The 22993-nt window shown below is 44.7% G+C and overlaps 1 protein-coding gene across 1 annotated transcript in view; it reads left to right on the top strand.

The window, feature by feature from the left end:
• Positions 1–22993, top strand: part of LOC133349529 (dynein axonemal heavy chain 3-like) — a 622240-nt gene that overhangs the window by 87882 nt on the left and 511365 nt on the right. The window contains 1 exon segment of the mRNA XM_061563065.1: positions 1430–1633. Within this exon segment, the coding sequence (XP_061419049.1) occupies positions 1430–1633 (204 nt within the window).

Here is a 22993-nt window from a genome sequence, read left to right as displayed (position 1 = left end):
TAATAGTATAGAAGTGAAATTTTGATTTAAAGCTTTCGTGACTGCAGGGATTCATATTCTTGGTTCTTTCGGTAAAGTCACGTAGAAGGGAAATAATAAAGTAATAAAAAAATCTGAAACAATAAAATTCTCACGACATTTCGACTGCAACACAAGCAATCATCATCAGGTGTGAAATCCACAGCAAGAAAATTAGTATAGAAGTGCTGAGGGCACACGGAACGAGTCTGCAGCACAAGCTACAAGGACATCTCAAAGGGTCAAAGTGTCCTCCTGCTCACATGAGCAATGATGCCAGCACTCATCTCCATTAGCGACCCTGAGCCACTGGTGGAAATTTCATCTTCCTTTTCACGGGAGCCAAGTCTCTTCTTCGTCGGACGACCACTGTTGACTTCCCACAAACGTGGCGCTCATTTTATTAATGTAGACAGGAGGGTAGGCTGGGCTAAGTGAATTTTCAACCTTGTTTTCGTCAATTGGAGCATTTGGCCTTCGCGCTACCTGGCCGCATATAATTGTAGGTCGTGCGCGCGATGTGAGAGCTGCAAGAAATTTGGCATCCCACCTGGTTATTGATTTTATCAACTGACATTATGGCCCCATCAGCTGTAAAACCTTGGGCTCTGTATGGAATCCAGCCATGAAAGGCTTAGAACTCTTACCCTACTTGTAATGTGCAGGAGGTGGCAGAGATGAGATTATTTTATTGACCCTTGTTGGTGATGGGCTACGTTGGAATCTAGGTCATGATTTGTAACTCCATAACCTTCTACATGCGCATTGAGTGCTCTGCTGCAGGTCGTCCTGTCCAGATGCACTCGTAACTGTACACGTATACAAACACAGTCCGTGGAGATCTATAGTTCTCTGCTGCATAATGTCCCCGGTGATTTACCAATTCCTTCTGTAATGAGGACACCAAAACCCTTGTGACACCATTTGCAAAGCAGGCCCTGTTCCAGTGTCATAGCCCACGTAAGATGTATTCGACCTAGTAACTTGCTATTTGGTAAGGGGCTAGGTCGGGGGATGTAATCTCTGAAAGCTGTCTTAAATTTATCTGAATGCCTCTGCCAGCACTGTTTAATTAGGGGGCACAGGAGTTGTGTCTACTTTATTTTATTCGTCGGCCAGTTTTGTATTTTTAGTCTGCCCTTTCTGGCGAGTGTCCAGCAGTGATGCTGCTGCTGCATAGGTTTCGACGTCGCGCCGTACGGCTCTCCGATGCGATGCGCGGCTTGCACCACGTGATGTCCAACGTTCTCCTTCCTCGGGGAACCGAACTTGCTTCCAGACGGGCGTTACCGACGAAGCTCCCGGGGAACACGGAGCGAAACGTCAGACGTCGTGGCGAATGACGCGCGGGTCCAAAACCCTTCTCGAGCGCGACACGGGTGAGGTGACCCTGCCGTTCTTGCCGTCGCAGGTGCTGAGGACGAGGAGGATGGACCACCTCTTCGGCAGCGTCGCGACGCTCATGTCCAACCTGCTGCGCTCCATTGTCACCGAGTCGCTCCGCGATCTCGTGGCCGTGTTCGAGGAGCTGTCGGCCGGCAACGACTACGGCGAGGAGTACCCGCGCGGCGAGCTGGGCCTGCCCACCAAGCCGCTGCCCATCATTCTGTTCATGGTGAGGAGCGCTCGCACGGTCACGGCCACTGCTGCCGTTGCTCAAGCTTATAGTAACGATTTGTCGCGCTCGTTTCCTGCAGAGTAAGGTGAGTTTAATACCGTGACTAAAAAAAAAATGTTTTTTTAATGATAATTTAGTATATATGTTATTCGTTGCTGTATGTTGCTATGTAGCCTTACATCATTAAATCATTTGCAGATAATTGTATTTTTTTTGGTAAAATTTTAAGCGTAATGCTGCCACGCTTGGCCTACTCCTTTCAAATAACGTCACAGGATCTTTAATGTCCACCGTGAAGTCAACGGTCCAGGATTTTTTAAAATGTAATGCACCCCCTAGTGATAATCAGGGTGGCCTCTGAGCTTCAACTGCAAGCGCGCTACCGCTTGGCCACATCGTCGCCCTCAGGGCTGATGATCGAACTTTAAAAAATGTTGTTCGGCCCCGTGCAGACCATGAGTCGCATAAAACGGAACGGAAGGTATTTATTTTTATTTTTACATTGCAAAACACTCGATTAAACAAATAGACTTCATCTTGTAAATGTAGGAGCTTGAAAATGCCAAATCACGAAATTGTGCCCGCATGAAATCATGGTAAAAAAACATTTTTAACGTGTGACCTTTTTAAATTGAACATTAAAAAGCATTCTCCGCTCTATAAATGGAGATAAGTAAAATGATTTGCAGTGTTTGCGGAAAAAAGTTGCATTTGCACTTATTGAGGTGTTAAACATTTTAATTTGCAACCGAATATGTCGAGATGTGCTTTTACAATCATATGAGTTATATGACGTACATTTCAGTCATTTAATTCTAGACCTGTTAATGCCGGATGAATCTCGTTGTATATTGATCGAGAAAAAAAAAACGATAGAGTTTCAAAGTTTTTATATTTTGCAGGAGGGCCCTACATTGAGATGTTTGGCCAATTTGATGATGAACAGTTTTACAAGTAGAAAGAAGCAAGCGATTCGTAAGAGAAACCCCCCTCATACGAGGGCTTGGCATTCACCATTCCACAGATACACCATGTGCTCAGGAAGCCTCTCTGTGCATTGTCACCTCCTGGCCACCTCTCAGCCGAGCATGATGGGGGATGGGAGTTATTGGGGGGGGGGGGGTGGTAGTGGTGGGAGGGGAATTCACGAGACAGTGATCTCACAATAATCCACCAACCCCATCTCAAAAGCACCACGTTACTGGTGGGTGTGCACCGAGGCATGCAGGAAAAAGTCGGGCCACAAAACGTCACACAATGTCCTAGCCCGGCAAATGACGACGTTGCCCACAGGTTTTGTAAACATCCACTCTATAGTACTCTTGTGCCTCTTGCAAAACCGATGGACATTGTTTCGTCTGATGATGATCTATAACATGTCATTAGAATTCGATGTTTCTAAACCAGTTAAAAATAACAATTATGGTTAATTGTTTTATTAACACTGACACAGCTGTTAAGATTAATTAAAATAATATCACTGTGTAACAATTATTTCTTTATTTTATTTTTCTGGGTAGTAAGTCTTATTTCCTAATTGCTTATGCCTCAAAAGTACAGAAAATGGCTGTTATTCCCCACAAACTTTGCTTTTGTGAAAAGGATATTTTGAAATGTATCTATTTTACAGAACATTCCAGATAGATTAAGTGCTGAGTAAACTTGGAGTAGCATTCTAGAACTTTCCAGTCATATAAATAGTAATATAAATACAGGGGCCTTAAGCCCACCAGTTCAGTTTAGTTCCAGCTGCCTAAATGGATACATATCTGCATTTTTCTGAGATGGAATCAAGAGGCTGCAAGCATCCGGCAGACGCATTTTGCTATGTCTGTGGCCAATTCATCAAGACAAGAGCGAAAAAAGTACTCTGTAGAAGCATCTGCTAAGATGTGTGAGGCCTACAAGGCATATTTCGGCATGCCTATCGGGGATCAAGACAAACCCTGGGCACCTCATTTCACCTGCGAGCAATGCTAAAAAAATCTAGAAGGTAAGATGGACAAATGTTGCTCGTAATTTTATGTTATAAAATGTGATTTAAAAAATGTAATTGTAAACGTTTTTCTACTTTAAAATGTTTTACAATTTTCAATGTTATTTCAAAAATATTTCAAAAGTTGTCTTTAAAACATTACATATACATACACAAATACTAAGCTATTGTGAAAGCCCGGCGTGTCATTTGTCTGTCCATTTGTCCATCAACAAAATTATAAGAGGCTTGCAGAAGTCCAAAAAGTAATAGAAAGCTGGGGGTAAATAGTTGATCTAAAAGATTTCTGAAAATGTTTACCCCCGCGTAGGCAAATGTACCTACACACCCTACATACAACAGAGTGAGTAGTATCTCGTGACTCTATAGTAGCGTCTGGCTCTACAGTAGGATCTGGTTCTACAGTAGTACCTACTGACCCTACAGTAGTATCTAACGACGCTATAGTAGTAACTGCTGACTGTATAGTAGTATCTATTGACTGTAGCAGTATTTACTGACCATGGTGGTTTCTGCTGACTGTAGTATCTGCCAAACTCTATAGTAGTATCAACCAAATCTATAGTAGAAATACTGACTCTACAGTAGTATCTAATGACTATAGTAGTATCTACTGAATCTATAGTCGTCTCTACTAACTCTATGGTATTATCCACTGGCGATAGTAGTAACTACTAACTATATATCAGTATCTGCTGACTCTATGGTAGTATTTGCAGACTCTATAGCAGTATCTACTGTCTCTATAGTAGTATCTACTGACTTTGCAGCAGTATATACTGACTATAGTGGTATCTACAGACTGTAGTATTATATACCGACTATAGTAGTAATTACCTACTATCGTAGTAACTACTGACTCTACAGTAGTATCTACTGCATCTATAGTAGTATCTACTGAATCTATAGTCATATATATTAACTCTATAGTAGTATCCACTGACTATAGCAGTAACTACTAACGCTATAGCAGTGTCTACTGACTATAGTAGTATCTGCAGACTCTATAGCAGTGTCTGCTGACTCTACAGTAGCATCTACCGACTCTGCAGTAGTATCTCCCGACTCTACCATAGTATCTGCCTACTCTATAGTCGTATATAGCGACTCCATAATAGTATCTATCGACTCTATAGCAGTTAACTACTAACTTAACAGAGTACCGTGGTGAGGCCTAGCCCTGTGCAGAGCCCCTGGCCTCGCCTAGATTGCCCAGGCAGCCGAGGTGGCACCTTGGCAGGTTGGGGCTGGGCTGCTACCCCGCCCCCCCACCATCCCACCGCCCGCTTTACATTAGTACCGAGGACTATAGTAGTAGCATCTACCGACTCTATAGTAGTTCCTGCACACATTGGGGTGGGGGGGGAGAAGAGGACATCACACTTTGAAGAATTTACCTCAGCGTTACGTATTTTTTCTGCATTTTTAATGCGAATGAGAATTCCCCCCTACCCCCCCACTGATCGCGTGTGTGCATTGTAACCACAGATCAATGTTTCACGCATGCGCAGATGCGCGCTTAGCGTAGTAATATAATAATTATTAGGACTAAATTGTTAATTTAACTACTTTAAAGTTGACGGATGTGAAATACGAATAGCGCTGGCTCACCACAGGGCTTATCGCGTGGTATCAGGATACTTTTTTTAAACGTAAACTCCACAATTTGTGAGTTAAATCCATCGCAAGTCGCGTACACAGAAGGACAGAGAGACAGACAGACAAAAAATACTTTCATAGGTAAGATGAAACATTTTGTGAGAATATCTTACACATTAGTCATGGGTGAAATAAATGCATTTTTGTAGGATGGTACAGAGGGGAAAAGAGAGCCGTGAAGTTCGTTATCCAAATAATTATGCGGGAAACTACTGACCATACAATCAACTGCTACTTCTGTATGGTGGACCCTTCCAAACGTTGGACTGGCAAGAATGCACCTGCTATCACGTATCCAGACCTTCATCCATCACCCCGGTACCACACTGCCATGAGCTCACCGTACCCACTCTTCCGGAGAGAGAGCAGCCGTCTTTAAAAGATAGCAGCAAGTCAGAGAGCGAGGAAGACCTTGTAGATCCAGAAGATAATTTCTGAGGTGGAGCTGAGGAGGGAAACCCATACTACCCCAACTAAAAACACCTCAACGACTTGATCAGAGATCTTGGTTTCACCAAGTCCAATTCCGATCTTTTGATGTCGAGGCTCAAGCAGTGGAATTTGTTGGATGAAGGTGTGCAAGTCACAGATCAGAGGAAGCGTCACCAACCTTTTTGCAGCTTCTTCACCCATCAAGATCGGCTCTGCTTCTGACACAATCTGACCAGTCTGTTCGAGGCAATATCTTTTAATCAGAATGAGTGGCGCCTCTTCATTGACAACTAATCCAGGAGCCTCAAAGCCGAGCTGCTTCATAATGGTAACAAGTACCCGTGTCTTTCCGTGGCTCACTCGGTGTACCTCAAAGATGATTACAACAGCATCAGGACCTTGCTGGCTGCCTTGAAGTATGATGAGTACAGCTGGAAGGTCATCGGAGACTTCAAAATGGTGGCATTCCTGATAGGTTTCCAAGGCGGTTTTAGCAGGTTTCCGTGCTATCTTTGCATTTGGGACAGCAGGGACACCAAGGCGCACTACCACATGCGAGACTGGCCACAGCGGACCGAGTTCTCTGTTGGGAGGAACAACGTCAAGTGGGAGCCACTGGTGGACCCCCGGAAGGTGCTGATGCCACCACTGCACATCAAATTGGGCCTTATGAAACAATTTGTCAGAGCTGTAGATAAGGAGTCGGCAGCCTTCAAGTACCTTCGAGACTTCTTCCCTAAGCTGTCTGAAGCAAAGGTCAAAGCCGGTGTCTTCGTCAGACCACAGATAAAGAAGATCCTGGAGTGCAATGAATTCCCCAAGAAGCTCACTATTAAGGAGGATGCGGCTTAGAACAGCTTTGTCGCAGTGGTTCGTGGCTTCCTGGGCAATCACAAGGTCGAAAACTATGTGGAGCTGGTTGAGACTCTGGTGAAGAACTACGGCACAATGGGCTGTAGGATGTCCCTTAAAGTCCATATCCTTGATGCTCATCTTGATAAATTCAAGGAGAACATGGGAGCATATTCGGAGTAACAAGGTGAGCGCTTCCACCAGGATATATTGGACTTTGAACACCGCTACCAAGGACAGTATAACGAGATCTTGATGTGATATTACGTTTGGGGGCTGATTCGTGAAAGTGATTTACAGTATAATCATTAATCTCGAAAAACTACTCACTTCTAAATCTTTTGTAGTAATTTTTGTATTACTTTAGTATACTTACATGCTAATTTTTATTCATATGTGTTTTTTTCTGACTTTACGTGAACAAAAAGATACAAATTCGCCTGTTTTCTCATTCAAAATATGTAAATTTCTAAATATCACTATGCTGGTCACAAAAACAAAGTTTGTGGAGAATAATACCCATTTTCTATACTTTTTAGGCATAAGCTATTACGAAATAACACTTACTACCCAGGAACAAAAATTGTGTTACATAGTGTATTTAAAATCAGCTCTCACGCATTTTTTATACAAATATATGGGAGCTACAAAATACAAATTAATTTAAATTGATGAGGCAGGCTTATTATACATTTTCAATTAAATTATAATGGTTGACCTGAAGAGAGAGAAGTTGTTGGGTGGCAATGGGTAGTGTGAAACTCCACTGGTGGCGGCAGAGCCAATGTTGGAAATTCCACATTCCTATGAATCGGGATCAGTCACGTCTCGGGGCAGCAGCTGTGACTGCATATTGTCAATCGCATTGACAGTTCCTTCCTTGAACAAACACTCGGACTTCGCTATAAAAAAAGGCATTGCGCGATAAGAGGCATTCAAATCACAGTGCGTTCTCCTAGCACACGTGTTGTTTTCATGACGCGAATCGGATACAACGCGATGGATGTGTCAGGGAACGCATTTTTTTATAACGCGGACGTGAATCGGATATAACTCGATTGAGTGAACGGTGCTACGCTGCACGAGTAGGAATTAGCGGCCATACGGCTGCCTCGGCGTACAACGCGGGATGCTGCTGGATGCTTCTAGATGCTACCCACACGCCGCAGTTTTTGTTCAGCCTGTGAACGCATCTCTCGTGTTATCCGGGGCCGTGCTCTGCCCTATATCACATATTATTTATTATAACGCCATTTTTCCATAACGCGGTGTTCTTCAGGGAACTGCGTGATAGGAGAACAGGACTGTACAGTCCAAAAACAGGAGTTGACTGGGCTGTGGTGCTGAGCGAGAGTTCCAAGCAAGGTGCTCCTCTCGGCCCGTGCCCCGAGTGTAAGGGTCGTGCGCCGAGCTGTGCGGCGTAATTTTACCGCGGTTACAATGCAGTCTCCCGCCACTCAACCCCATCGCCAGAGCAGCCTCGTGCGTCCGGGGAGTTTGAGAGTGTCAGTCGCGTGACCGTTCCCCCCTTTGCCCACAATGGGACGTTGTCGTCAAGTCAGTCGGTCTGTCGAGGCCAATACTGGGAGGCAATGGATGAGCCAGAACTGGCGCTGTCATTCTTTTTTTCTTTCTGGCTCCGAGTCCGGGTGTCTGGTCAGAGGCAGGTGAAGGGAATGCTTTGTTAACAGTGGCACACAGCCATGCATCTCTTTGGAAGAAAAGTTTCGTGATAAACAATAGAATGGATTTTCTCGTGTTGTTTGATAATGAAATTGAAATTTACTCTCTGCCATCTTCGCCGTCAAAAGTTGTTCCTTTCAACTTTTTGTTATCTTATTAAAATCTGGCCCGGATGTACGTTTGGCCAGACTGCACGACTCGTGGTTGTCAGTCTAAATCCTGGATAGGGTTTATTGTTATCTTTGGGAGTTGGTGAATTCAGTACGGCTTTGTGTGGGACGTCAACGGTGATCATCCTATGGAGAAAACGAACAAGTCACAAATGGCGCTGGGCTGCAGAATAGGGATGAACACGTCTGATGTGCTTATATGAGCGTGGAGACGCTCTCACTTCACTTCCATAGCAATGTTTGTTTTGGGGTTAGATCGCATGAATATAAAATTGTCGTTAAACCCGCCACCACCCAACACAGCCAATCTGTGAGGTTTGTTACGTAAACAAAATGTGTAATTTAGTTACTACTTCAGTGCACCGGTGTGTTGGCGAGTAAACCGACGACATTTACAATTCGAGTACCGTGATGTACCGCTGGTGATTACAACAACCAGCTTCATCAGGCGATAGCCAGGATTCTGAAGAAGTTCGGTCTTCGCACCTGATAGGCTCGCAGCGATGACATCACCTTTACTCTATTTAAGACCGAAACAGGTCTCACCGAAAAACACCTTTATTATTGATAATATTATTTCGGTAAAGTCACGTAGGTAGAAAACATAATAATGGACTTGTTTCAGCAGCCTGTTTCTCTCTCCCACCTGAAGACGATTGCTTGTGTGGCGATGGAAACGTCGTGATCTATTATTATTTTTCTATCTACGTGACTTTACCGAAAGAACCAAAGAGTATGGATTCCTGCAGTCACGAAAGCTTCACATCAAGATGGATAATATTGTTCATGAGAGTCTACGTGTTAATCTCACTTGACTCACCTATTATAAAACAGTGTGATCAATTTATATGTACCCCACTCATGTCTAATGACCCTCTTCTTAACAGTGAAAGCGATAGTGCCATATGTCAGAGGAGAGTGCTTAGATATTTAACGAGTGCATTGAGATTGGTCCGAGACATGTTGAAATGTTGTTTCTCGGCAACTTTACACACGTTCTTTAGTATCTATGAATGGATCACCCTCTTCAATGCACGTCGCAACAGGGACCCCCCCCCCCCCCCCCCGGTTCCTATTGTCAACAACAAAGCAGAGCATGCGAGAGGCAATTCGTGAATAGCACAGGGACAGGGCTATCGAATGTGATCCATTGACCCAATGGAAGCGCGATGAAAGTGTCTTTAGAGTGCAGTACAGCAAGTAGATCTCAAACCTCCCCCTGTAGATGTCGTTGTGATTTCTTCGTACGTAGCAAGGTTTCTCTGCACGTTCTGTCAACGGGAATGGCCAGATCTCCCAAGCAGGCCCCTAATTCTATAAGAGGCTTAATCATCATTTGAAGTTATATACAAAGGCATCCTTCCTCAGCAGAGCATCACGCCAACTTTGGGATTGACCTTCGAAGAGACACCACCGGGGTATATCCGTGGGCATGTCAACAGGACTCACGACCAAATTACGACGCTGCTTTGAAATCACCCTAAATGGTCCCCACTTCATTGGCTCTCAGAAGATGTAGCAGGCACGAGTCTGGTTAGTTAGATGGGGTGACCGCGAGGGCTCGGCTGGTGTTGTGGGCATGGGAACGTGAGGTGACTGAGAGATGGCAGCCGTGAGCGACGTCCCCTCGTATGCGCGAGCGTTCTCCTGGTCACCGCAATGTTCCTCCCACATGAAGCAAAAACACTCATTAGTGGAACTGGGAAAACCTCCCATTGCAAGACCTTCATAAAGAAGAGTCCCGAGACTCAGCGGGGCTTTGATGCGTAAGTAATTGGCATTGTTACCATTATCGCAACCGCAAGGCCTGTGCTTTTTAATTTCCACCATTGGCTCAGAGCTGCCCACAGAGATGAGTGCCACCCCACAGCTCATTTGAGCAGGGGGACACTGTGAGTTGCATTTCCCTTGCAGATGAGTGGTTCGCTTTGCATGTATTTACTGGTGTCTGGTAAAACTCCAGCATTAGGATGAAAACAAACGCATATGCAAAGCCAAATGTCGAGTGTGTGTGGGTTTTTTCTGTGTTCTGTCACCAGTGCCTGCACTGTAAACCCAACAGAAGTCCGACAATACATTCTAGAAATGAGGTCAGTTCAAACGTAAGTCAGCTAAAAACACTGTCTCTTAGTGTTACGAGACTCAGTTCTCTCATGTGAGCATTATCCCTCTAAGCTACAAACCAAAGCTTTATTATATTATTGTCAATTCAGGGTAATGCACAGGAGTTAGGACGAGGTGACTCCACGCACAGAAGAGCATCGTAGTGTTCATCGCCAATGGTGATTTATTTGCAAGTGGAGGAAATTACACATCCCTCATGGTCAAGGCAGGTTTCTCCATTGGACACCTAATGTTAACTTTGCACAAAGCGGTAATCATTTTGTCGACCCCCCCGAATGGAATTTGAATTGAGTTTGCCCCAAACAGTCCTGGCCGATGCTGTGGCCAAGCACTTTATTCAAGATTCCGTCTTGAGGTTTGCCTCTGGCTCAGAGCTCAGGCTGCTGGGCTGATGCTGCTGAGATTCTGGGTTCAAAGCCAGGCTGCAGCTTGTGGTTAAAGCCAGAGTCTCAAGCGTAATGAGTTGATGGTCCCAGGCCGGTCACCGATGAACGCACATATATGCAATCATGATAACTTTAATTCTGTATTTAATTTGGCCAAATTTCAGCTCTTGAGAATTATTAAACAAATACGTTCCTCTTTTAAGCAGGGCGGGTTGAAACGATTGCTGCCCCTTTATGTGCAGCTCAGAGTTTTATTACAGGGATCTCAGGAGTAGCTTTGTGATATCCACTCTTCCCACATGAAATATTATAATACCCTGCGAGCTTCCGAATGGTTTCTTCATCTCGTCACACGACACCGATAACACAATCGTGGTAAAATTGGTGAAGAAAACAAATAAAAAAAATATGGATTCATAAACATGGCAATCTCAAATAGGAACATTTCTCCAGCACTGCAGTCGATCCAATACAATTCCTCTGTAGCTCCACATGCCCTCCCATGCCGACGCTGGCTTCCTTCACGGTGTGAGCTTGACTGAGCACTCGCTCTCTCGTGCACGCTCACCAGCTGAGCCACTAACACGTGTTAGCCGAGATGCTGCTGACACATGTGCCAGCCTGCATGCTCCCTCATCGGACCTCATTCAAGGGCTCCTACAAATCCCACAATCGCACAGGAGCGGTCTTCGTGACAAGGTGTGGGCGGGACGCTTGAGACACTGGTTGAGGAAAATAATTAATTAGTGGAATTGCCATGGTTGTTGTTGCTTGGGATTTAATGTTTTTCAAGTCTCATTGGGTATGTTGGTGTTCATTACGCATCCAGTGTTACTTAAGAAACCCGGGTACACAGCTCGGATATTAAAACAGCAGGGCTCATTATCAGTAAGATTCTCATCAATGTCCCTTCTGGGTTCACGAAATGAGCACTTCCGGATGAGGCTGCATCGCGTGCTGAGAAGTCAGTGGTTGTCACATAGGGAGACTGCCCGCTGTCATGGGAATGTGGAATTTCCACCACTTGTTCAAGATCACCATTTGAGGTGAGAGGCACCGCATGATTGCGTGAGCACAGGAGACACATTTAATTGATATCGCATATCGATTAGTATCAATGTGCATGTCGTTGTCGTAAAACCATATACCCCATTGGTCTTTATACAATATCTGGCCAGTTCCGTTAGTAAGCACCTATTAAAGCTGACACAGAACATGATGAACCACCCATGACTTTTGCGCCATGATGTTAACACACCTCACAAAGATCTCATTGTGTTTTTTTATTGACCCTAGTGGACACTCAACCAAAAGCTCAGATGCCATTTGCCACCAGTGTTGTCCACGACCCGAAACGAACCCAGGTAACCGTGAATCTGGGCCAGTATGTGAACTTCTGCACCAATGATTATTCTCACTCATGCCACAGATTCGGTGGCTTTAGAAACGTCTGCGAAAGGCCTATCGACTTTCAAAAGCCCTCAGTCGCTCAGCCGCTCGTCTCCTTCCAATGCGCCGGCTGTTTCAACGCCGCTTCCCTCCTCTCTGCGTGAAATCCCCAATGCCATCCGGCCTGCTTTCTGGCGCGCAACCGAAGCAGGCTCTGTGTAATGGGCCATCTTCCAGCCGTTGCCCTTCTTAATGTGACATTACCCTTCCTGGCTTCACGGCGTCCCAATGCGGCGTGGAAAGTAGGCGTGAGAGAGCTGCACAGTGACCTTGTAATTTTATAGTCTGTGTCCGTAATAGAGGTCTCCTTTTAGATCTCTCTCACGGCGTAGGGGGGGGGGGGGCGGTGCACCTCAAGTCCATGGCTGTCGAGGCAAAGGTCGGGGTTTGAGGATCACATATAGTTAACCCTGCAGGGTTGTCAAAAGTTGGCAGTACAGAAAGTTGGTTCATATTCCACTTCTGTACGTACGTATGTTGAACTTATTTTTCATCATGTGTAGCCAACCGTGCTAATCGGAGGTGCGAGACGTTGGAGCGTTATCTCCCCTCGTATCAATATTTAATTATGTACAGCCGTTTCTAAGTTAATTGCTGGATGAAGGGATCTCCATGACTTGTCGGTCATTTTTTTAGGGTGTTTATTTTACTTTGCTCTGCTGGTCAGTGTGGGTTGGTAGTTTGGAGGGAGAATGCCCATAACCAGGTTCAAATATCACTCTCCTGCTCGTGTTAGTCGTGGATGGCAATCTAGCTGAGTTCACCAAGTTCATAGTGCAGTGCGCTGACCACTACGCCACTGTTCCATCGCGTCATATGACAAAAGCTCAACGTATTTGGCCATAACATTGCCCTACAACGGAAGTAAACGGTAACTGGTGACATGTTGTGCAATGGCCCTTTTATATAGCGGAGCGATGGAGAGGCCAGAGAGGTACTGCGAATAACAGTCGGGAGACGACACTGCTTTGTATGCGTGGGTTTCCTGTGGAGTTTCTCTGCATTAGCACACACCCCACACAGGCGTTCACGACCTCGCCTGATATGCAGGAGGCGTGGGTTCAATCCCGACCCTGATGCCTGCTGTATATTTGGACTTTGCATGTCTCTCTCTCCCCGTGGTCGCATGGATTTTTCTCTCAGTCCTCCGGTTTTTCCATCCACATTTATAAACGTGTGTTTAGAGTATTTGGCTGCTATAAATATCCACGTGATAAGCCACTTCGTTCAGCTATCATTTGTGGCCAAGTCACTTCTGAAAAAGAGCTGTATAGCTCAGTGGACTTTACCTCCTAAAGACAAAGTCTCAAGCCTCAAGTGAGGCTTTCCTGTTTAAATAAATGTAATTAATATATGTTTTTAAACTAAATATTAGTTCATGACAATACTGATGATTTTCGTGATGAAATCGGCATCACCATCATCATTGAGAATACTCGAGTTTAATTGGAAGGTTGATGTAATTTGTCGGAGGCCACCGACACATTTAACAGCATCCACATCGGAAAACTCTGAAACTACACCCCACTGCCCACCACAGAGACTTTCTTGCGGAAATTAACTTCTGCCAGGAAATTTCCACGTCACTAAATTGGAACAAAAAATGCAACGGCTGATGACCCTAACATGATGAGAAATAGTGAACATTTGGCCTCGATATGCAAATGAGCACTGGTTGGTGCTCACGTGTGATTCAGGCAGTGGTAGAAATTCCTCATTGCTGTGGCCGAGGAAGGTGATCCACGGGAAAACCACGCTAGGCTGCCCACTAAGTGACACTCGTTTTGTTGACTCTTGACCGGGATTTGAACTCATGTACTTCTTCTGGCTGAGGCAAGCACTGCTGTTACTGTGCCACCCGGCTGGACTTACATAACTGCATCCACACTTATCTCCCTTTTTAAACATATAATCCATCTCGTTTTACTGTCATCAAGTTAAGCTGATATATAGGATTTGGCTTGAGTTGGAAGGTGTGGGGTGTTATGCAACTCACCTCTGAGAACCAGTCACCCATGCTGACAGGAAACCAGAATATTAAATTATTAAAAACTAAAATTTTTTTATTTTATTTTACCAGGTAAGGCCCACTGAGCCATGTAGCTCTCTTTCAGAAGTGACCTGGCCACAAATAACAGCTCAACCAAGTGGCTTATCACCTAGAAATGTAAATAGCCAAATACTTTAAATGTGTGATTCTAAATATGGAGGGGGAAAGCCGGAGGACCCGGAGAAAAATCCACGCGACCACAGGGGAGAGCGACATGCAGACTCCAAATATACAGGCGTCAGGGTCGGGATCGGACCCACAACCTCCTGTATATCAGGCGAGATAAAATGTTAAAGGGCCTCCATTGCAACAACACTGATTATACTTGGGTGTATCATCATCATCATCATTATTATCAATATCAACTATAGATGAAGGCATTGCCATCCCTCACAGTCGCTCCAATGCAACAGTCCATCGCGCTCTCCCGCACACGAGAGCTGGCCTCCTGGCTGCATCTGTGCACTGGGCATCCTCTCGTTGCGTTTTCCCCCTTGCGGCTGCCACTCGGTCATCTCTGCCTGCGATGCGTCCTTGCCAAGGCCCGCTTACTGTGTTCAAGAGTTGATATTAATTCGGATTGCCAGCAATGAAGGTAAATAGATACATTCACCTTTTTTTAAGTGTTTCGCTTAAAGAAGCGTTTAGCTTTGGATGCGGTTTACTGATGACAATCATTGCAGCAAACCAACGAACATAGGTGCAAGTGAAGGGGCGGCCCTGCAATTGCTGACATACACCACTGCTGATAGAAGGACCCTCCGCTGGAGCTAACGCTCGAGGGCTATTTGGTCTACTCTTCCATGTTGAACAGATGCGTTGAAATACATAGGTATGCCCACACATTACCACAGCACTATTACTTATTACTGCTGGATGGATAGGAAGCAGAGGGATTTGAGAAACCTGCACCATTGTTGAAACTGCCCCTCCTTAAGACGAAATCGAAAGCGATATATTTGGAATGCATGTTTAGTGCGCTGACCATTGTACTACGGCAGCTCCTAGTACCCATTGCGCTCTAGGGAAATTATTCAAGAACTTAACAAAGAAGGCTGCAAAGTTTGGCTCAACACAGATATGGACGTGGGCCTGTCAGGGCCTGCACAGATGACATTGACTGCACTTGTGGTTTTCCACTATATCTCTCCATATATATTTTATTATTTTTCAAATAAGTCCTGAATTGGGATTTTTTGGGGGAAATTGATTTCGAAAGAAGCGGGTTTTCTATTGCGTTTCGTGTGGGCGGGGAGAAAAAAAAAGTGTTTCTATACATTTGTTGTAATCTTTCCTGGCCACCCCACAGATCGCACAGATCGGTGGCACAATCCAATAATTTTTCCAGGCAGCGCCGTAAATACTGGCAAATGCAGTACCATCCCCCTGACTTAATGACTGGTTTCTTTTCTTTGTAGATCCTACATGCAAATGTTAAGACTCATGTACTATCGGTCCAACATTTATCCGATGATCTTTACGAACATTTGATGTTTGTGTCAAATTGGCTCTTCCCATGTGTAATTATCTCTGGGTCTCTGCATATGGTTGATTGGCTATGCTGTGGTATGATTCATTGGAAGTCACAGAATCCAGGGTGCATTTACCAAAAAGATACGGACCGTCATTCTGTCAACCACGGGGGTCATTGGCATATTTTCTGCAAAACATCCACAGAGAGCAAAGGAGAATTTTATCTGAAGCACTTTTTCACTGCCTCGCCTTTCCTTCTTCTGTCCACCCCCTCAGTCTCATGGTCACACAAGAGTTTGGTTAGCAATGTCAGAAACATAAAATGTGAAGCCACAGCATCCATAAACTGTGCGGTAAAAAAGCCTCTAAGCAATTTCCTCTTGTTTTGTTGAACTTTACGCTTTAAAAACCTACACTTTCTTTTTTATGCGCCCGCCCGTACGCAGCGCAATAAAATGGTGAATGCCTTACGTGGGCATGTGTGACTAACACACAGCTTGACGGAGTCATAGATTGTGCCTCAGAGCCATTCTGCAGGTCTCCACAGGCTTCTGTGTCTCAGCAGGCCTCAGCAGGCCTTAATTCCTCAGAGGGCCTCTACATATACAGAGGCCTCCTTAATTAGGTCACTGCCTCAACAGATCTCAACAGGCCTCTTGTTATCGTTTCCATGTGGGCCAATTTAGTAACTGGTTCCCTTCTTTTGTAATGCAAAGTGCTTAAGTGCAGCATCTTCCTACTTCACTTATGACAACCAGAGTAGGCCTGCCTTCACTTTGACATTTCCTTACCTCCATAGGGAAGTCGTGTCTCACCCACCGGAGTATATGTGTTCCACGTGCCCAAGCAGTGTCGTGCACATTCTAACAGTCTAATGTTTTTGCACCACGGATCTTTGCATTTTTGGGTCAGTGATCTGACCCCATTAGTCATCTGCTCACCCGCCAGGAATAAGCAGACCAACCCGTAGAAGTAAACAGGCAGAGACGAGCAGGTTTAGATAAATCAATAATAAGCAAATGGAAACAAGTTGGATTTTTTGCGTGAAGTCAAACAAGCCCTTGCTCTACAGAGAGAGAGAGAGAGGGTGGGAGGGGTAGGAGCGGTTTCCAACAATTTCCCACATGAGTACTTCCCTTACGCAGAACACTCGAAGCAATTTGCAAAACACCTCTCCCAAGCCACTGGATGAGGTCCAAAGGTGTCGTGACTGGCTCACATGGGAATTCAAAGCAGCCAAACTAGCGATTACCCATTGCGGTTTGCGCAGATATAACTTTCCAAATTTCTCGCGTGAAAATGAGACGTTAAACTATTGGAACGTGTCGCAACTTTTCCATCTTTCAAAAGTCAAAGTGTCTTGCTGCTCAAATGAGCAGTGGGGGCAATGCTCATCTCTCTTGGCAGCCCAGCACTGGTACTAACACATTCTCATTACACGAGAGGGGGAGCAGGGTGTGGGTGGGGGCAGTGTTGGATTATCCCAGTAGCAAAAGTAGCTGCACATGCTACGGGCCCCGCACTTTCAAGGGCCCCGCGCTAAATGCTTTCAAGCTATCAATCCCGGTTCAGTGATTCTATTATTATAGTACTATACCGCCTTCAACTTTTATGAACGACTGGGTGTTTAAGGTTAGCGATTTTTCGCATTATCTGGCTGTATAGCAAATGAAAAAATACAATTACGATATTATGCAAGTTATACATTTACGTGTTTTAATATTTATGGTTTTTTTATCATTTAGGACCCCGTTATAACATACGCTACAGGACCCGCACTCGCTTAATCCAGCACTGGGTGGGGGTGGGGGGTCGATGTGGGGGGCAGACTGCATACCACCGTGGCGAGATGTTAACTACCTCAATAATAATAATATTATTATTATTAACTACCTCGCCTGGTATACAGGAGGTTGTGGGTTCGATCCCGACCGTGACTGCTGTTGTACCTTTGGAGTTAGCATGTTATCTCCCCGGGGCCTCCGGGTTTTCCCTCCACATTTAGAAACGTGTGTTTAGAGTACTTGGTTGCTATAAATTTCCACGTGATGAGCCACTTAGTTGAGCATTCATTTGTGGCCAGGTTGCTTCTGAAAAACAGCTACATAGCTCAGTGGGCCTTTACCTGGTAAGATAAAAAAATAGTTTTAATTTAGTTTAATACGACCACCGTCCACATCCCACAATGTGGTACTTATCTGGTCGACTTTAGAAGAACGATCGGCCGAGTGTTCATTCCCAGCCAGGATCTGAAGTTGGCAGCCTTTCTGTTTGTGAGTTGAGCGCACAGCCACAAGTGCCACTCAGCCACACTTTACATGTTTAGTGGCTCGAAAATCAGTTTCAGGAGACGAGGATATTGGGTGTCAGGTTTATTTTGTGGATTAAAATGAGAATGATTTTTAGTGACGCTGCCAGGAGCCCCGTAGAGTCGGCAAATGATGTTTCAGGATTTAATTACGTGCCTGTCCTGTCAGGCTGCTGCGAGAAAAAAAAATCGCATCTGCAAGAGTGATGTGAACACTGCAGCCCAGCATAGGTTTATAAACTGATGACATAACTCGAGCTGGCAGGTGGGGAAAATATATGGCATTTTTTTCCCTTCCGTTACGCTGAAATGTGTGAAAACAACACATTTTAGATGGACACTTCATATGCTGTGAGTTGTTACTGCACCTCACTCACTGTGAGCCATGGAGGCATCAACACATAAAACGCTTATTTTCTGATTGGAGAGGATAGGGCCTTGACTTTCTCCTGCTGTGCCCTTGCCATGGTCCGAAACGGAGCCTCTTGAAGCTAGTTTCGAACTGCAAAGTGATGTGCTCCTGTAGCTTTGGTCCTAACATGTCTTCTGAGGCACTGTAACTCAACGGGACCCAAGAAGTCTTGTTCCGTCTCTCAAGGCCTTGGCATGCCTCTGCTTGCCTTTGCTTGCTCCAGTAACCTCGACTGTGGGGAGCATATTTGTAGGTGTAGAAAGAGCTGCAGTTCAACCCCAAGCAATTCTTGCGATAATGGAATGCTGCATAATTGATGCGTACACTTGTAGGCACTGCAATAACCATCGTGATGCCACACGTGTAGGCAATTGGGAGTGTGGATGGAATGGGGCTGAGGTCTTATTTGCCACAAACTTAAAAGTAAGTGGCAATTCTGTTATTTATTTACTTAATATAAAATAAAATCTGGCCAGGCATCCCAATTACGATGACTATTTTTATTTTTACCAAGTAAGGCCCACTGAGCTATATAGCTATATCGAAAATGCATTTAGAGTTTGGCTGCTATGAATGTCCACATGATAAGCTACTTCACTGGGTTATCATTTGTGGCCAGGTAACTTCTGAAAAAGTTTTCAATCTAGAAAGTGCACATCCCCAGTGTCTTCCTAATATTTAGAAGAGCTTTCAAAACGGCCGCAGAAGTGCATCTGAAAGTGCGTGATGCAGTGGCCGTCTTTGTTCGATGTTGAACCAAAAGCCGCTGCTGCCAGGATGAAATGCCGCTGGCCGGCGGAGAAAAGTAGGCCAAACGCCCTCTGAAACTTCCTCTTTCGGGAGCCATTCTGCCAGTGGTGGCACGAGCCAGCAATTGCAAGGCTGCACCTTTACCTGTTTGACCTTCACCTTGTCATCATCATCATGGCCCCTGCCTTGGGAATGTGGAATTTCCACAGTTGTTTCGTCGGGGCTGCTAATGGAGAGGAGTGCCACTGCATTGCTCGTTTGAACGGGGGCTTGACATTTTGTGTTGGGACGTAAATTATTTACTCTCACAAGAGCAGCGCTTCTCCGTGCGCACAGAGGTTGTTCGTGTAATGCGCGTTAAACGGCCGTATATATTTTTCACAGACATCCCAAACGATTGGGACATTAAACAACATCGCGGGCATCAGCATTTATATCCATCCAGACTTGATCGTTTAACCTCCGATATGTACCCCTATAGCCAAGCATGTGTCTATTTTATTGACCGTTTTAAGGTAAAGGCATTCCCTGGCTGCAGAGCAATAGGTCAATATCATAAGGCAACGCATGCCTTTGTACAACATGTCTGTTTGTGTGTGTCAGTGTCTATGCTCTGTTGAGCAATGGGCAGTACTCATCTTTGCCGGTAGTCTTAAGGCTTAGGTTGGACATTCCGCATCACGATGGCTGGAACGAGACTGCCAAGGGGCAGATATTGTTAACATCGGCGAGGATTACCGCAATTTGGTGACACCAACGTTTATCAAAACTACACGATAGCCACAATCATTGCATCGTCCGTTCCGCAAAATATCATCACATTACGATTTTCATTGTTTGTTAAATTTTTCGGAAATATTTTATTTCCTAAAAAAAAATATCCAGGTATTACCTGTGAAAAATAACACTTTGTAAAAATGTATTCTCGATTAATTGGCGGCACAGTGATTTATATCATGTAAAAATTCAAAAAGTTTATTTAATTATATAGTTTGTAAAAAAAAATTGTCACATACTCGTCAAAAAATCTGTGGCCTTAAAATGTTAATGTTTCATGAAGAAGGGCGATTGCCCAGAACGTTGCCGATTGCGTATATTTTTATTTTAAGGCCAAAGTGTTATTGACGAATGTGTTTATTTTGCCTTTTGTTAATTGTGCTGGTGCACCACTGCCAACGCAGCAGCAGCCGTGGGAAGATCTCCAAAGAATTAATTTAATGTATTTGAGTGCCACAGTATGTGCCTTATAAGCGTCACGGATTGTAGTTGTGTAGTCAAACATGTTACTGCAGGCTTACATTGAGTGAACTTCAACTGAAGAACCTTTATACGTGACATATATCCAGACTAGAAGTACTGCAGAGCAGCACAAGTGCGATACAATAAAGGATGCATTTAAATTGTTACACAGTCATGGGAAAACGATATCATAATAATGATCATTATGCGACAAAAAAATTCCATGGCAGCCGCTCTTCAAACCAACTGGTGCAACCTTCACCAGACATCGATCCCTCATTAATTGGCACCTTGAGTTATACCGCATAACGGTGCGATATAAATAATAAACGGTGATGACGATGATGATTTAATCAATGAGCAAAGCACTCAGTGTTGATGTTATAGCACGCAAAGTATATTCCAAGCGTGAAGCAATCACCATTCACCGAGGAAAACAGACTCGGTTAGGAGACTCAAAGCACTAAACATTGTTTGCATTTGCCTTATTTTTGGATATGTTTTCATGTTAGTAGAACACAACAATGTACGGAGAAAACCCACACCAACTCTATGGGTGGTTTAGTGGTTTAGAGACGAAAAACATGTTCTACCCGTGGTCGCGCAGATTGTTCTCCGCGTCCTTGTTTAGGAACATTTATTTAGATTATTTGGATGCTATAAGTTTCCACGTGTTAAGCCATTTCGTTGAGCTATCATTTGTGGCCAGGTCACATCTTAAAAGAAGCTCATAGCTCAGTGAGCTTGACCTGATAAAATTAAAAAGAGTTTAGTTTCATTCGTATTTTTGTGTGATTTGTTTACTTTTCATGTACTTTGACACTCCTATAGTGTGTTTTTATTGTTTGTTATCGTAACGTTCTGACCTGCCCCTACTGGACATCTGTGAAAAAGAGCTTTATAGCTCATTGGATTCCTCCAGTATAAATAACTATTCAGATTTGTATATTCGTGCCATCCCATGCTCATTGAGTTGGAATCCTCTTTGTACGTAGCAAGGAATAATTAGATTATCATATATTGCATGTCATTCAAGTCGCATCTAACTGTAATTAGTTTGTGATTTAATGTTTCATATTTAAGTAATTAACACACATCTGTCATGTTCCCTCTACCAAATAGTTTTTGTCTACGTTTTAGCAGTCGTCTGGTTATTCGGAGTTATCCATCCACCACGGACAATAATGTCACGTACAAAAAATATAGCCACGAAGCCTGCGCATTCGCGCTGACACACTTCGGCGCGAAAATGGGACTCTCTGTGAGCCAGAATGGCAATGTCACCGTGAACTTGGGCTCGGGACGAATGCAAGTTGTGGCATACGCTGGGACAGCGCTGCAAAGCCGGCGTATTTGTAATTGAAATGCCAAAGTGTGAGTGGCAACCTGACTGTTGTCCAGACAGGCCGTTAAATACATTTTTTGGGAAGCGCTCATTTAAAGCAGAGTTGTTTACTTTATTTGATTAAACTGCATCTGGGTTTGACAAGCAAAAACATTTTTATTTGCACGTATAACATGTGTGTGTGTGTTTTTGCTTGCGTGTGTGTGTGTTGTGGCTGTGGCGCAGTGGTTAGCGCACCGTGCGACGAACCCGGCCACCCGAGATCGATTGCCGCTCACAGCCAACATCAGTCGCGATTTTCTAAACTGGTCCTGGACCTCCCCTGGGTCGAATCAGCCTGAGAATACCCGTCTCAGTGTGTAAACACGAGCACTGGGAAGACAAAGGTAGCCAGGTGTGGTGCTGGCCACCCACCCCTTCCCGTGCCGTTTCGGCCACAATAGGTGCTCGCTAACAGCACTTGTCTCAGCAGTCTCCGAAGGCTATATTGGGGATCCTTGTTTTTATTTGTATGTATGTTGAACCTCTTTCGCACCGTACGTAGCCAACCGCACTGGAGGTGGATTTAGTCGTGAGGGCATTCCGCTATCAACTCGGTGTGCCAAGTTTGATTCCCGGCGACGACTAACATCGCTGGTGATTAGCTAAACTGATCATGGGCCTCCGCCGAGGTCAACTCAGCCTTAAACATCAGCACTGGGAAGACAAAGGCGGCCAGGCGTGGTGCCGGTCACACCGCTCCCATTGTGTGACGTGCCTCCGTCGGTGCTCACTAGCAGCACTTGCCCTGCCTGTGTGGCCTACACAGGGGATCTTTGTCTTTGTTTGTGGTGGAGTAGTTATTGCAATCTGCCGAGTAGGTTTCTGAACCTGTCATTGGCTCACACGAGGTTGACTCAGCCTTAATTGAGTGCTTGGTGTGTGTGTGAGACAAAGGTCATTCTGCTGATCACTCCACCCCCGTCAAACGTCGTGCCTTCCCTAGTCGGTACTCACCAACAGTACTTGCCCTTATGGTCTCTAGGGTTA

The sequence above is a fragment of the Lethenteron reissneri genome, chromosome 30 (assembly GCF_015708825.2).
Source record: "Lethenteron reissneri isolate LAM-NWPU_2019-01 chromosome 30, ASM1570882v1, whole genome shotgun sequence".
NCBI classification, from domain to species: domain Eukaryota; kingdom Metazoa; phylum Chordata; class Hyperoartia; order Petromyzontiformes; family Petromyzontidae; genus Lethenteron; species Lethenteron reissneri.
The sequence above is the reverse complement of the archived record's forward strand: the minus strand, read 5'-3'. Positions and strand labels throughout refer to the sequence as shown.